The 16,124-nt window shown below is 40.9% G+C and overlaps 3 protein-coding genes across 6 annotated transcripts in view; 1 reads left to right on the top strand and 2 right to left on the bottom strand.

The window, feature by feature from the left end:
- eml5 (EMAP like 5) overlaps positions 1-5,417 on the bottom strand; it is a 39,905-nt gene extending 34,488 nt beyond the window's left edge. For all 3 annotated transcript variants that reach the window (XR_004697725.2, XM_035169146.2, XM_035169145.2), the window contains exon 1: positions 4,861-5,417. Coding sequence is in view for 2 of the 3 variants with exons in the window: in XM_035169146.2 (XP_035025037.1) it covers positions 4,861-5,057 (197 nt within the window). In the remaining variant the exon portion in view is untranslated. The remainder of the gene's footprint in view (positions 1-4,860) is intronic.
- A 1,474-nt stretch (positions 5,418-6,891) lies between these two features.
- Positions 6,892-12,531, top strand: ttc8 (tetratricopeptide repeat domain 8). Of its 2 annotated transcripts, XM_035168661.2 has the most exons (15): positions 6,892-7,102; positions 7,418-7,441; positions 7,689-7,809; positions 7,905-7,968; positions 8,058-8,217; positions 8,389-8,478; positions 8,564-8,608; positions 8,698-8,783; positions 8,882-8,969; positions 9,097-9,207; positions 9,314-9,453; positions 9,557-9,731; positions 10,188-10,310; positions 11,067-11,150; positions 11,245-12,531. In XM_035168661.2, the coding sequence occupies exons 1-15, from the start codon at positions 6,989-6,991 to the stop codon at positions 11,359-11,361; spliced, it is 1,542 nt and encodes a 513-aa protein (XP_035024552.1). In that variant the 5' UTR covers positions 6,892-6,988; the 3' UTR covers positions 11,362-12,531. The 2 variants fall into 2 exon arrangements, with proteins under 2 accessions (XP_035024552.1, XP_035024553.1); XM_035168662.2 differs by lacking the exon at positions 7,418-7,441.
- LOC118116793 (CD209 antigen-like) lies at positions 12,525-14,737 on the bottom strand. The gene is made up of 6 exons (XM_035168665.2): positions 14,518-14,737; positions 14,189-14,305; positions 13,465-13,716; positions 13,215-13,378; positions 12,911-13,047; positions 12,525-12,758 (listed from the first exon to the last, which is right to left on the bottom strand). The coding sequence occupies exons 1-6, from the start codon at positions 14,630-14,632 to the stop codon at positions 12,608-12,610; spliced, it is 936 nt and encodes a 311-aa protein (XP_035024556.2). The 5' UTR covers positions 14,633-14,737; the 3' UTR covers positions 12,525-12,607.
- Positions 14,738-16,124: the final 1,387 nt, after the last annotated feature.

Below are 16,124 nucleotides of genomic sequence, written 5' to 3' on the forward strand. Positions count from 1 at the left end.
AGTCTGTTTTCATGTAGATATGAGGCAAATTAAACAGCCTGGAGAGCAGATTTATGATGGCTACGACGCTCGGATACAGCGAGGGAGGAGATGAAGGTCGACTTCGGCAATTAGAAGGGCACGAGATGCGTCTTTACCCACTCGAATATGAATCTTTCCCCTCTTCATCATGAGTACAACAATCTATTTTTGTCTCATTAATGGAAACAGTTACACATGGGCGAAGATGACGATGGTGCCTCTAGATACTTGAGCCCCGGAGACAATTTTGATTCATGTTCTCCAGCAGCAGTTCCCTTTGTCGGATTTTGCCCATGGTGGATTAAAAGGAAGCACAGGATTAGCACATTTCTGAAGGTCTATACAGTATGGGATATTTCCCAGGACTCCTAAAACTGAAAATAAAATAAAATGAGAGAAAGCAGTGGTAGAGTGTGTGGTGCTGCTTGATGACAAAGTCAATGGGACAGAAAAGAGGAGGAAGGAAAGACCCTGCAGTGGTTTCTGATCCATGTGGGAAATTTTCACGGAAAATTCACTGGGTTCAAGAAATGTTCGAAAAGAAAATCAAGTGCATGTGAGCTTAATGAACCGTCGCTAAATATTAATGCAGAAACAAGTAAGTAATTGGTTAATTTATCTAATAAGCCATTTATCAAGGATATATTCTACATTTTGTTGGTTCAAGCTTCTGAAATTTGAGGGTTATCTCAATGTCTATCGGATTTCTTTGAGTTTTGTTTTAAAAAATATGATAACGTATCTTTGCATTTTAATGACTTCAACTGGGTATTTTTTTATTTAATTCATCCAATTTATCTTCTGGGGAAATATGTACTAATTTATCAATAATCTAAATTATTATAAAATGGGGGATTTGGTTTTTCTAATGATTATTGTCATTATTGATCAATCTGCTGCTTATTCTCAAGATGAAATATTTACTAATTTGGTCTATGAAATGTCAAATAGAAAATGAAAATTACATTTTCCAAAGCACCCAAAGGGGGATGGTAATACTGATCCTTCAGTCCCAAACTCAAATATCTGCAATAACTGACATAAAAGCAGCAAATTCTTAAAAAGCACAAACTGTGACATATTTTACATTTTTGCTTTATCACTGATTTAAATTAGAAATTAAACATAAATTAAAACAATAAACAAATAGTCATTTAAGCTTTACTTACATTTCCGTTACATATTTCATCATTGTACCAACATTACTTATCAATAGAGTACATATCTTCTAAAAGCACAAATATATATTACCAGAATACTGGATATACCAAAGTATACATTATTAATGTTGAGGTGTAGAATATTTTCTTGTATTTGATTTTGTTATCATCAACTTTTAATGGCATGATAATAAAACTTTTGTGGCATAATCTAAATCAGGGTAAAACAGGGATAAGAGTACAATACCTGCCTCCACTTCATCTGCATAAAAAATTCATAACACCCCCACCAGATAACTGATATCTGTCTGAGTTGATTTCATAAATCCTGGAGACAACTGTGCTGAATCATGCCATCAAACTGTAAAGTAACTGTACTGAACTCAGGAGGATCCTAATTGGGGAAGACAGATCTGCTCTTTGGGAACCAAGCTGTCTTTCACAGAGCAGCCTGGCAACTACTCACAGTGATGATGGAGACCTAAGACCTCAGCATCTCACCGACAAGCCGCACAGAGCACCAAAGGTAAGTGTAAAGGTGACACGCAAAATGAAGCAGACCCCACTGTCATCGCCATAAAGGTTATTGGTGTGATGGGCTTTCATTATTGGAGATATTTCTAAATCAGTTTGCAACCGTAAATGATTGAGTACATGAGCAAATGATAATCTACTCACACCAAAGTTAGAAGGGAGGTAGCTGTGCTCCTATTCAGAAGCTGCATCCTTGAAAGGGTGCATTTGAAGTGTGATTGCATCACAGTGGCGTGACTAAAGTCATTCTCATTTTGATGCCTCCTTCAAATGTGTGGCCGAGAAATGCGTCCCTTCATTCCAAAGAAACAAAGGATCCAGTAGATGTGTCCCAATTCAAATGTAAAACCAAAATGAGACGATCAGGTCTACTGAGAATTTCCTACATGGATCTCCAGCTTGTTGTCGCAAGTTGGTGACGCGAAAACAAAATCCTTCGTAGTCCTTCCTTTGTGGTCTAAACGGTCAATGAAGGCGTGGCCTTTCCTGACCACGTCCTATGAAGGATACATTCCCCGAATTTGGACATTGCCAGCGTTTGAAGAAATAGATCACCACAGACTTTAAAATAAAGGGAGATGGATACAGGGAAATGAAAGTCACATCCATCACCTCTCAAGATGATCCTCAGCAGCAATTGCCTGAAAACATTCTCAGAACACACAGACTGTACAGAACATCGTTGTCAGTTTTGTACTTTTGACTTTAGCTTGCACATTAATATGCAGAGATAGTTCTCACCATTAGCTCGTACAGTTCACCGAGCACAGCTGCCAGACGCTCGCCTGTGAACCTGACACATTTATTGTACGAAACTTTACACTGATTTCAATGTGGAAAAAAGAACCCATGAGGGGCTGAATGATAAATATATACAACAATATGAACAGGAACATATTCAGTGCATGTTTCATCGCTCACTGAAACAAGACCAGCCTCAGCCTGGCAGCATCTATAATCCATAACTCTGGCTGTGGTCCATCAGATATCGTAACATGAGATGGCCTCTTATAGCTGTGTCCATGCACCCTCTCATTAACCCTCACTCCTGATCATAACAAATAATACATGACTCAAATGAGACTTCCAGCCTGTATGTTATTTTCAGTACGTGTGTGTGTGTGTGTACATGTCAGCATGACTGAGGAGAGATTACACTTTGTGGTATGAACACACTCCTGCAGATTTTTGAGCGTTGGCCTCTAGTTCTTTAAATTTCAGGCTGGATTAAATGCAACATGCAACACTGACAGATGTGAGAAACTAATACAAAAACATGGTCTTACAATAGTCTAATATGCCTCATATTAAACTGGGTTTTGATTGAAGGTTATCGACATTCTCCTCAATCCATTTCCCCCATGCACTCCAACCAAAAAAGGCGAGTAAAGGCCAGACTATCCTGCTTTCTTACATGCACGGATCGGCCGTTCATTCATGTGTCCACCTGCCTATTAGCTCCTCCACGTCCGACTGGGAGACCAGTTAGAGGCAGCTGCAGGGTGAGAGAAAACCAAGAGCGAGAAACGAGGCCAGCAATTAACTCATGAAGAAAAACACCAATTTGGTGTATGCACTGTAGCTCACAGACAAGATACAGCAGTGGCCAAAAGAGACAGAGAAACAGAAGAATTTGAATTCCGTTGCTATCTGAGGGGGCTGCATCTGTTCCACATGAGTTAGTGCAACGTGCGAACAGTCCCACATTTATTCAGCACTGATTCTGCTGGGGATTGCTCCTGGTGGTGTCATAGTGGTCTCAAGTCTGAGGAAGTGTATATGAGAGCTCTGCAAGCACTTCTCTGGGATCTGAGTTCAAATGTACTGCTATGGCTATGACTATTATCTGGAAAGTGCAAGAGATCTGCAAAGCTTGAACTGTTTAAAACAATCTGGCTGCAGAAAAATCAATGTGGTTGCCAAAGGGCTAACTGCTTTACCAATTTATTACATTGGCATATTCATACGTTTTGCAAAGGAATGTCGATGATTTTTTGCATCTAACACAACTAGGATTCAGTCAGTGACTCCTCCAGCCAAACATCAGGCACTTCACCCCGAGGGCAGCGGAGGGTTAGTGTCTCCGTTGTCCGATTAATTATGGAGAAGGAGCCCAGCTGACTACCGACACAGAATATAATGCTAGCCATCTCCAGGCCAACCTACACATAACATGTCAACACAGGCGCTGGAGCGTTGGACACAGGTCACTGCTGTGTGGCATGCTGGGAAGCAGTTATGGACAGTGATGTTCAAGCGCATTATTCAGATTTGCACTTTACTGCCCTCGTTGTCATGGAAAGATGAGACGTGCAGGCTGCTGCTTTGGGAAAGCTTTAAAATGCGCTGAAACATGTTCTGCTTGACCAGCAACCGAAACAGAGAAATGATGATTAATTGATGAGACAATATACAGAAAAAGTCAACTACATTGTGACAACCAATTAATCAATAAGTCCTTTATCGGAAACAAAAATGTCAAATAGTTTATTTAGCGATGTTGCTTTTTTTCTTTAAGTTGGACAAAAAATGATTTGAAACCATCGCCCTTGATTTCTGTATAATTAAAGTAACCTTTTCCCCTATTTTATAGATCAATACAGGCTTGATCAGAAAGTCTATATGAGCTATAAGAGATGACAGAGGTGTGGCAGCAGAGTAATGTTAGTTCGTGTGAGACAGAGATGGAGCTTCAACCTGGAGAGCTGGTTGAAATCTGCCCTGCTAGAGTGTCCTTGAACAAGACACTGGCAGCACATGTAAATGTATACACATAGATATATACACATAAATGTATGCATACATACGTGTGTGTGTGTGTGTGTGTGTGTGTGGCTGCAGAAAAAAGACCAGACGTGTGTCAGCAGTGTGTGTATATGTAAGTGTATGTGTGACCAGTGAGTGTGTGTGTGTGTGTGTGTGTGTGTGTGTGTGTGTGTGTGTGTGTGTGTGTGTGTGTGTGTGTGTGTGTGTGTGTTTGTGTCAAACATGTCATATTACATTACACAAGGTGACAGCAGCAGTGACAACACTACAGGATTAGTGTGTGCTGTGGTGCTGTCCGAGGTGCTTAAACTAACTGTTGTGTGTGTATGTTTGTGTGTTTGCATGTTTGTATGTGTGTATGTGTGTATGGTTTCTCTACCTGATTATGTCATCGTTGTGTCCCAGGTAAAATTTCTGCTTGTGCTCTCGGGTGTTGTACACAACTCCCACACCGGCGACGAAATAGACTATTTCCTTGGCGGCGGTGTAGTACAGGTTGTTGCGGCACTGGTGTCCCCGGTATCCGTACACCCACTCCAGTCTCAGGTGGCAGTTGGGAGCAGTCCTGTCAGCCATGTCCGCGCTTCCGTGTGTGTCTGTGTGTCGCTGTCACGTAGTCTCTCCGATACACTGTCATTCACCAGAGGGGATTTAGTCACAGCCCGCGTGTCCCATCAGTTCCGCCGGGTCTCCACCGGTCCGGAGGGATCGCTCAAATGAGGCATTTTCTGGGGGTCGTGTGAACCAGCGGCGTCTCTGCGCGTTCGAATGCAGCCCTCCTCCTGTCTCCGCTGCAGAAGCAGGTTTCTAAGATGTTGGCTTCATTGTGGGGGAGGAAAACACAGATCTAACTCGCTTCTCCTTCCTCTTCGTCTTCGGTCCCGGGCTCACTCTCCTCGGCTCCAGGTCAGAGCTGCTGTCAAACCCTGCAAAGATGGAGCTGCACTCCTAGTCCCCGAGCTCCGCCCACAGCCGTGACAGGAGCAGCCTGGCGTCCAATCAGACCCTTCAGCCGAGCAGGGGAGCAGAGAGGAGGAGGGGACGGGCTCGTCAAGTCACGACTGAGCAGATTCACAAAACTGGTATTTCCTTATTTATTTATCATACATCAAAAATCATGAGAGAGAAGACAACTTCGATCTATAGAGAAATCAAACAGCCCACATTTATTTAGAACAATAATGACTTTATTTGTATAGCACGTTTCTAAACAAGCTTACAAAGTGCTTTCCAAAATCCAGGGCAACAAATTAATGAATAGAAATAAAAGGTATTCAATATGAATTCAATATTCAATATTATGGAACTTACTAACTGACCGTAGCCCTTAAAAAGCCACAATAACGTTGGATGATTTTGTTTTTTAACCTCCTATAATAAACAGGCAGTAAAACCCTTCCATCTTTGCACCAAATGCAATAATTATATATATATAATATTTTTTTAATTTTATTTTATGAATTATATGTATGCTTTTTCATAATTTAAATAACAACCAATGTACAAACATATCAAATAACAAAACAAATAAATAAACCAAAAGTGTTTAAAATAAAATAATGCACATCACATCCATAAGTACATGAATGCACTGTAGGTACAGGGCCAGAGAATTATTGAAGGGAGGGAGACAGGGAAGGAGAGAAAAATAGAAAGAGAGGCTCACGAGATGATTGATTCTTAAAATAGTTCCAGAACAAGTTGTGTAAAAACATTCAGGTGCAGTCAAATAAGTCTCTGACCCAGTGATTGTAGGTGGGCAAAAAAGTACATTTCCAGTGGAGCAAAATGATCCATCTATCTAGAAGAGTGGCATATTCTATTAGACTGGAGTTTATATTGATATATTGATATCAATATGTATTGTAATTTTTTTGTTAATTGTATATGTTTACTTTATCATTATCCATTTGTATTTGTGGTTATATATACTTTGTCCATAACCCATGGTATTGTATATCTGTTTATTTCTATTTGTTTGTTTTGTTGCTTCATGTTGCTAAGTTAATTTCTTAAAGGACGAAGTTATAATATAATAATAATATATAATCTATATAAACGCAAAAGATATTCACTTACATCCACCACTTTACACTGGAAGCAGTATGTGTCTATCTACACACGAAGAAGAGTTCTACACCAAACTCATTTCACAGTTATTTTACATTTATATTCTACTTTCTATGCTTTATTTGTAACTTTTCTGTTTGAAATTTATATCTTTATTTATTTAGTATGACACACTTTTACACGGTTATTTTTGATATGCTCTTATATGTATGTATGCTATTATTTTTATGTTCTGTCACACTGTTTTTTTATTATGCATCAAAATACAATATTTTGGTAAGTTTATTTTTTCCTCATTTCTTTACAGGAAACTACGTGGGTGGAGCCCCGCCCCCTCCGCTGTTGCCGAGCGACAGAGAAAGCTTCACGATCTTTCCTCCTCTCTCTGCTAACCCTTCATCGCTGAAGCTGTTTCTCTTTCTTTTCCGACCCACGCCATGGAGGTGTCGATGGACCCGCTGTTTCTGGCCTGGAGCTATTCCAGGAGGCGGAAACTCCAGCAGTGTTCGGACATCTGTACCAAAATATTACAAGACAACCCATACGACCAGGTACCGTGCTGCAGTTAGCCCGGTTAGCCTAGCATGCTAGCGATTATCTGTCAAGGAAAAGCCTGCTAACACTGGCAACCTGCAGCAACTGGAGCATAATCTCCATTAATCCGCGCGGTTAACCGTGATTTAACTAAGATAATGTTGAATTTACTTCGTCATGTTTATATATATATTTATTACTGCTGCAACACACTCTGCACTTTACCTTTGATTTCTTCGGTCTGATGTCTTATTTTGTTTTTATTCTCTTCTCTCACTTGTATCCACATGCGTCCTCAACTTTCCTCTTTCGTCACTGCATGCCGTCTAAAGGAGTCATCCTTGTTTATCTCAGAGGTAACTTCACTGCCGACTGTTCCTCTCTGTCCTTTGTTTACATCCTCTGTCGCGTAGTTAGTTCATCATGGGTCCTGACTGTGACATGGTTACCTGGAAGATGTGACACCCTAACCCTAATCTATACATGATTTAACAGTGTGTGTGTCTGTGTGTGTGTGTGTGTGTGTGTGTGTGTGTGTGTGTGTGTGTGTGTGTGTGTGTGTGTGTGTGTGTGTGTGTGTGTGTGTGTGTGTGTGTGTTACAGGCTGCCTGGGGCTTGAAAACTCGTGCTCTGACAGAGATGGTATACATAGACGAAGTTGAGGTCGACCAGGAGGGCATTGCTGAGATGATGCTGGATGAGAGCTCAATAGCTCAAGTAGCACGTGGGTCTAAACTCTTCTGCTGTTTCTCTTATTGAGCAAATTCATATTCAATTGGTTCAATTTGCAAGCTTGATAATACCCGACCTTTCTTCTAGGCCCCGGAACATCACTGAGGCTCCCGGGAACAAGTCAGGGCGGGGGGCCCACACCAGCTGTCAGGTACTGGCTGCTTGAAATTTTGCCTTGAAATTTACAACGAGGTTAAAAGATGCTTGATCAGGTTTCATGATCCTTTTTTTGAATTCAAGGCCTATGACACACGCCGGGCGTCCCATCACAGGGTTCGTGAGACCCAGCACACAGTCAGGGCGTCCTGGGACAATGGAGCAGGCCATCAAAACTCCCCGCACTGCGAGCACTGCTCGGCCGGTCACGAGTGCTTCTGGTAGATTCATCCGTCTGGGAACGGTGAGTTAACAGGGCTGGGATTTTGCATGTGCATGTATTATGACTAATATATTCCAACTGTCCTACCACTGGCATTTTCATGTAGATTATGAAAACTTTTTTTATTGTGTTATACATTGTTCTGGCTATGAAAAACCCCTGAATCATTTAGCCTGGTATGTTGCTCGACAGGCTTCAATGCTGACCAATCCAGAGGGACCATTTATTAACTTGTCAAGACTAAATCTGGCCAAGTATTCCCAAAAGCCCAACTTGTCCAGGGTAAGACTGAGAATGTGAAGTGCAAAAATGAATCAAGATCATCACATTTTCTCACATATCACGTAACCATCATTTCCCTCCTCAGACGCTGTTTGAGTACATCTTCCATCATGAAAACGATGTGAAAAATGTAAGTGGTTCATAAATTCACAGCACAAAGACAATTGGTTGTCATGTCATTGTCATGCACCAAACAAAGACATACTATTTCTTCACCAGGCTCTAGATTTGGCTGCGCAAGCTACTGAACACGCTCAGTTCAAAGACTGGTGGTGGAAAGTTCAGCTGGGAAAATGTTACTACAGGCAAGTAAACATCCAAATAGCTTAAGCTCAGCATTTTTGACATTTGTAAAAGTCTTCTTCTTAATGTTCGTCATGTTTGATGTTTTTGACCTCCGCAGGCTTGGTTTATATCGAGAAGCAGAAAAACAGTTTCGATCAGCTCTCAACCACCAAGAGGTGGTGGACACATTTCTCTATCTGGCAAAGGTAGTGATGGAGATATCGGAGCCATACTTCACATGTCGTTGCATGAGAAAAATATTCCTCCTTACTTCTTCCTGAACTGAGCGTTGATGAATGTAGAGGAAAACCTTGTGTGTGTGTTTTCTCTCAGGTTTACCAGCGCCTTGATCAACCAATAACAGCACTCAACCTTTTCAAGCAAGGCCTGGACCACTTCCCTGGTGAGGTCACCCTTTTAACAGGAATCGCTCGGATTCATGAGGTACAGCATGTCACCACGGTCACTACAATGCACTCCACTAGCTCCTACGTCAAGACACAACTGCCCAAAGAAAGAAATGAATAAGTAAAGTGTGATATTCTCACAGGAGATGAACAACATTTCATCAGCCACGGAGTACTACAAAGACGTGCTGAAGCAGGACAACACTCACGTGGAGGCTATAGCGTGTATAGGCAGCAATCACTTCTATACTGATCAGCCAGAGATCGCCCTGCGGTTCTACAGGTCAGTGTAACTTTCATGTACAATGTGTGCAATGTGATGTTACAGTATAGGTAATAAGGAGCTGCATCCCATCTGTGATGCACTGTGCGTCCCTCTATGTTAGACGGCTGCTCCAGATGGGGGTGTATAACTGCCAGCTGTACAACAACCTGGGCCTGTGCTGCTTCTACGCGCAGCAGTACGATATGACTCTGTCGTCCTTTGAGAGGGCTTTGGCCCTGGTGGACAATGATGAAGAGCAGGCTGATGTTTGGTACAACATAGGCCATGTGGCCGTGGTGAGTTAGCAATACCCAGAAATATCCCAGAATGCATAATGATTGCAGGGGCCATGCTCACAGTTAATACTAGAATGGCACTCAGTAGAGCGCATACCTCTGCCAAAGCCCGATAGTCCCCGTACATTTTCGCACAGGAATCCAAGGGTGTTTGGACATAGTTCTCAAACTATTGAAGAAACATGTAAACTGTTTGATTCCCTACTGAGTCCACATGAGCTCAGCTACACATTGATGGTGAAAAAGCCTACCCACTATGGAAACACATTAAAATCTGGTAGATTCAGGTTTTTATTTGGAACCGCACCAAATTGCACACACTCATAGATAACAGTCCCCTAGATATGCTTGATTTTTTTTCATCACGATCCATGACTTTCTTGTTATCAAAACAATCTCCCAACATTCAGGTAGAAGCTAATAAAAAGTGTGTGTACTCTTTTTTTTTTTCTATAGGGCATAGGAGACTTGACACTGGCCTACCAGTGTTTTAAACTGTCTCTGGCTTTTAACAATGACCACGCTGAGGCCTACAACAACTTGGCTGTGCTGGAGCTACGCAAAGGTCGTATTGAGCAGGTGACGTCATAGCTTTTAGTCATAAACAGCTTTTATTCCTCTGTTGAAATATGAGGTATGAGATCATGTTGCTTTAGACATTTTAACACTCTAATGTGGTGTAGGCCATTATTAGAGGGCCATTAAACAACCAGCATTAATGTACTCTGTTTTACCAGAAGATATTTCTCAAATACGTTATTGATTATTTAAAAAATGTTTAAAAGAGCTGGGTGATAAATCTGTTTGGTATTAACATCATAGTATGAGACAAGATATTATGAGATGTACAGTATTATATGAGACTATGGATTTTCTATTGCAGCACAGACTGTGTGTTAGCTCCTTTGGCTGAGTGTAACACGCAGCTTTGTGCCATCACAATAATACTAATACTGTTTAGGGATGTTTGGATGTCAGACTATTAAAAAAATACCTGTGGTTCATTTTAAATTTGTCAACAACAGCCAACAGCTGTATTCTTTGAGCGGAACCTAAACTGAGCTAACACGACAGCAACATTACGTACTGGCCCAAGTTCAAGCCAGATAGGTGACGTCTGTCAAGGGTTGTAAATATAGTCATCTGGTACTGAGGTGGTGGAGGCGAGCTCTGCAGACACAAACTGCAAGGAGAAATGTTAGCAGGTTGTCATGTCCTACCCATTAAGTTAAATAAATTAAAAGTAAAAAAACTTGTCCATAACTCTTTTAAATTCAATTGTCATTAATTATCGTGCTGTTAAACATTTAAATAATTGTCCTATCTTCAATCCAGTCTAAAGCCTTCCTACAGACAGCTGCATCCCTGGCCCCTCACATGTACGAGCCACACTTCAATCTCTCCATTCTCTCTGAAAAGGTATTTATGTCTGTTTATTTCTCTATCTACACTGTGCAGGGGTTAGAGAGACAGTAAACTTCATGATGAAGTGATATCTTTTGTCTGTGTGCAGATTGGAGACCTTCAGAGCAGCTACACCGCAGCTCAAAAGTCTGAGGATGCTTTTCCTGAGCACGTTGACACTCAGCAGCTTCTCAAGCAACTTCGGCAGCACTTTGCGGTGGTGTGAGCGTCATGCGGCCGGCAGGCTTTGGCAGAGAGGTGTGGGATCAGAGACACTGTGCTTCACACACACAAAGCTATTAAGATACTAAAAGGTTTGGCAGGATGGTCAGACATGGAAGTCAACAAATGAGCATTAGCTTTTGTTTATTTATTAAATGGTAAATACAGACCAAATTGCCAGTTTGTAAGTTTTACCTATGCTATAGTTTAACAGAGTGTAGTTCCCGTTGGAAACAGTGGTGCATTTTGTCACGTTTGATCGTTTGATCCACAAACTGTTCATACCTACAGAATTCCTGGTCAGTGGTAGTTCTCTGCATCTCAGGATGTCCTTGTGGGGGGTTGTGAAGAGTGTGAAGAGGACACGATCACAGACATTTAAGGAATTGCTAGACCCGAACTGTCGAGCTCCATTCAGTCCAGTTAATACCAAGGCTACTTCCACACTACTACATTTATGTCTGACATGCATACCGCTCCGGATGTTTTTAAAGCCCCTAAAACAGGGAAGTTTGGAAGCGCTGCTGGCTATGTTTTACTTTGAAAACTCCCGTGTTGCAGTATAGACGAAAAAATGTAGACATTTAGAAATGATGACGCAACTCAGCTACCAGTGGTGAAGACAAAACGTTACAAAACACTTACGTTCAGTAACAGTTCCAACTCATCATTATCAGTCCGAGAAAATAAATCCTCTCTATCAATGAATGGTCACGTGACGTGTGTTTTTAGGTGTGTTAGTATGATTGGAGATTATTACTGATACGGAGCTAAAATGCTGATGTGGATGTAAATTAAAACAATAACATATTGGTGTGGATGTAGCCTATGTGGTTTTTATCATGTCTGTGGCATTTCAAGATTAATTTAACAATTTACTGTTAGATAACTCTCCACATGCCACTCTGCAAGAACTATATTTAATAATATCCCACATCATATGACATGTGGGAGGATATTGTCCTGATAATCTTTTAAACTTGTGCCCAGATCTGTATAGTGGTAACATACGTGTACATAGATAAAGTAAAGATTTTATTTATTACAGTAAAATAAGTAACTTACATTTTATAGTTCATTTCTTAACTCAGGTGTGTATTTCAAAACCTCTCTTGCTATTTTGTATTCTCAACAAAATATTGATGCGACAATAAAAGGAACAATTTGGAAGATGTGTGAAGGTCTTTAAGGTGCAGTTAGTTGTTCTTTCAAACAATTACACTTGAATTAAACCTTTTAAAAAAGTTACATTAACTCATGTCATGTGGTTCCATTTCACAAATCCATTTCATGTACATATTGCATGGAGCGTCGTTCCAGGCCTTAAAGGGGTTGTCCCTGGGATACGTAGCTCCACAATCCTCATCGTCATGATCGTTGGGCTCGCCGTCGTTCCAGTATCTGAAACAAATGACGGGTTATGGAGCCGTAATATCTGCTCACTTTGTATTCAAACACATTAGTGATCATTTATTCATTTTAAGTTGTATAAATATGTAAATGTGCTCTCGCAACCATTTCTAACACTGAAAATGACAATATTCAACTCTTACGACTCAGCCAGTCTTCTTCCATCTGGCCATTTCCAAATGTCTTCCTGATCCACATCGCTCAGTCCGATCCAGTAGGCACCCTGGTATATTGATCTCGCGGGATCATGATGACTATTTATCAATTTAGTTATAGACACCTGACAACACCGGTGATACACACATACACACACATTAATTTATTTTATTTAGACCCATACAACACAGTGCTGTTTTACTGCCCAAAAAAGAAAATATAAAGTGGAGTAAAAATTATTATTGCAAACATGGAAATGCAGGTTTCGTCCGACTACATGTTGAATCTTACGGTTTTTTCTGGGGTGTCTATCACTGCCAAGTCGCCTCCCAACTTCTTGCAGAACTGTCTGGCGTCATTCCACGATCTTTTTCTATGGAGGTCATAGAAAGTAATGTAGTAACACCTAAGGTGCAGGAACGTCCATCCCGGGTTACAGTGTCTGCAACCCATGCCTGGAAATGACAACATGGTGTGTTATGTAAGTCGCAAATAATCAGGGATTTGATAAACTGATAAATAAATACAGAAAAGCTCTCACTGAGTAGGGGTATGATGGATTTCAACTCTGAGACTTCATCTTGAATTCTGTGAATCTGCTTCTCGTAGTCTTTGGATCTTTTGGTCTGATGTTCAATCTCCCACTTGAGTCGCTGCTGCTCACCGAGTTCTCTGTCCAGCTGCTTCTTGGCATCGATCCTTTCTTGGATCGCAGCATTGTAACCATCCTGCAGTTTGGCCACTTCACTGTGGATGTATTTTATTGTTTGCTGCCCACCAGTGAGTTGGTTGTCTGGAGGTGGTGAGGACATAACGTTACAGAGGTTTTAGTTGAAAAGAATTATAATCATCTTCTTACCACTTATACTGGCCTGCTGTGCAGTATGAATGAAAAAGGTGATTGGGCATTTTTTTCAAAATAGATTGAATCATCAAACTTCATTCTCATCTCTTCATGCTTGATGTCTGTATTTGAAGTTCAAGCTTCAAACAAGTCATAAGTAACCAGGATTTATTTCGGCCAACAACTGTAAGAAGACACTGAACAAAATCAGCATTCAGCAGTATATAAGTAAGATATTCAGTTTCCTCTGAGCTGAGGTTTGTTCTCCCTCAACTCCTGAGGAAAATATCTGGCTGCAAAATACTGCATGTTCACCAGCTGTAGTCAGACAGTGACTACAGCTGGTGAACAGGGAGTATTTTGGTGTGTTGGTGCTGTTTCCTGCTGCAGATTGAAACAAAGTCGATGAGAGGTGACTTACAATAGACTCCCAGGCCAATGTCAATGGCCAGGAGAATGACAGCCATCACTGCCAGGATCACTGTGAGCAGCCTGTAAGGATTCTGACTGGATTCATGCCTCGGCATGGACATGGACACTACACAGAGGATTGGTGGATCAAGATCAGACATATGCAGACAGATGACTAAGGTGAGGACTTTATCACTTACAGACAAAATAAGGACACATAAAGAATGACATAGAAATAGTGCAGTACTGGGTTTCCAGCCCTATTTTACCTCTATGGCACTAATATCACAGGTTCTTGTTGATGCACCAAGATGTTAGTTCATTTTTCATTTACTCTACCTTGCTGTTTGTCTTGGCTTGAGTAGAGAGGGTTCTCATCTGTGCCGGAGTCATCTTCACAAATCAGTTTGTCAAATGTGGCAACAAAAGAGCTTGAATTTCCTTCGTCCGCCATTTTGACGAAGAGAAGAGAAGAGATGAAAACAGTCTGACAGGGATTTTGTTTTCACCGGAGAGATTATTTGTCAGGACATTGCCCTGTGTGTGTGTGGTGTGTGTGTGTGTGTGTGTGTGTGTGTGTGTGTGTGTGTGTGTGTGTGTGTGTGTGCGTGCAACATTACAAACAGAAAATGAAGTTCATTTGTTAAATATTTACAGGGAGTGCAGACAATTTGAGAAGCTGTGTCTACCTGACCTGATCTGAGTTTTTGAGACATTAATCTTAATCCTTTTGTTTAACAGAGTCACATATGAATCATTTCACTCACCATTAGTCACCAGAAATAACTCATCAGCTGCTTTATTCTTCATAGTTTCACCTGGTTTCTCAGTTCTGGGTATGAACTTCCAGGGAAGCAAAAAGTTAATGAAATGTTACCATGAGCCAGTGTGTACAAGTCTTTCTATGGTTGTGAGGACCACTTCTGGTTTAAAACTAGATGATGAAGAAAAACCCTCTTCACAGATGGTTGGTGAAAGACGGCTGAATTTTTAAACGGTGCTCAGAGTGGTGAATAAAATAATTTACTTGGTGAGCCTCAGTTGTTCTCACTTGAATATATGAGTTTATTACAACATAGATCTGTCGACAGAGGAGATTCTTGGTCCAATGTTACTGCCAACAGGCAAACGAGAAACCTTCTGTCTCAAGGTCCATCTCATCCCAATGCCAGAGACAGGATGGTAACTCCCAGCACAAAACATAAACCACCCTAATCTAATGCATTCCAATTCCTTTACGTTTCTCATGCACAATATTAAAGATATCAAAAACTTCTCCGACACTAGAGCACCACCCATTTATCATATGGCCAATAAAAATCTGATGTGAGTATTTCAACGGCACGTTGGTATCACTGTTTGGTAAAAATATAATTTTACAGAATAAACAATGCAGAAAAAATGAACATTCATTCTTACATTTTATGTCTATTTTCTTAATTCAAATTCTATATATTTGGCTTTATTTGTGTTTTCTTTTTATTTATGATAGGCTATATATCATAAAGATGTCAAATATCAAGTCTCAACTAGGGCTACGTTGTAGCACTAACGGGCCCGAGCACAGGCATTTTCAAGCCTGTTGCGGTTAGTGGAGAGAGCGATCAATGACCAAGCACACGTCTCCGCGTTACATGCGTTTTGCACACTGCGGCAAGGACAAACGCTTCACTTCCTGCGTCCGTCACATGTTGTCAATCCTTACCTGCTAATTGCTCATTACGGTCCACGCTATCAATTGCACATCACACTGTGAAAATTTTATGTAAATCGAATGATAGTTGTAAAACAAAGCGTACTTCCTGTTGCCAGTAGGTGGCGCCAGCACTATTATTACATACAGACTAATAGATCTGTTCAAGTAGGGGCTCTGATGTAGCGTGAGCAATTTTGTGTCAATTGGACAATGTTACAACAACTTAATTATCACACTGATCAGTAGATGG

Source organism: Hippoglossus stenolepis, chromosome 10 (assembly GCF_022539355.2).
Source record: "Hippoglossus stenolepis isolate QCI-W04-F060 chromosome 10, HSTE1.2, whole genome shotgun sequence".
Taxonomy (NCBI): Eukaryota; Metazoa; Chordata; class Actinopteri; order Pleuronectiformes; family Pleuronectidae; genus Hippoglossus; species Hippoglossus stenolepis.

Bases quoted from the DNA above. Each gene is read 5' to 3' on its own strand.
- ttc8 (XM_035168661.2), top strand. From the start codon at position 6,989: ATGGAGGTGTCGATGGACCCGCTGTTTCTGGCCTGGAGCTATTCCAGG. The intron at 8,970-9,096 runs GTAGTGATGGAG...GTTTTCTCTCAG, and splicing joins CATTTCTCTATCTGGCAAAG to GTTTACCAGCGCCTTGATCA. The intron at 10,311-11,066 runs GTGACGTCATAG...TCTTCAATCCAG, and splicing joins GCAAAGGTCGTATTGAGCAG to TCTAAAGCCTTCCTACAGAC.
- LOC118116793 (XM_035168665.2), bottom strand. From the start codon at position 14,632: ATGGCGGACGAAGGAAATTCAAGCTCTTTTGTTGCCACATTTGACAAA. The intron at 13,048-13,214 runs GTAAGATTCAAC...CGGTGTTGTCAG, and splicing joins TAGACACCCCAGAAAAAACC to GTGTCTATAACTAAATTGAT. The intron at 12,759-12,910 runs GTAAGAGTTGAA...CATTTGTTTCAG, and splicing joins GGAAGAAGACTGGCTGAGTC to ATACTGGAACGACGGCGAGC.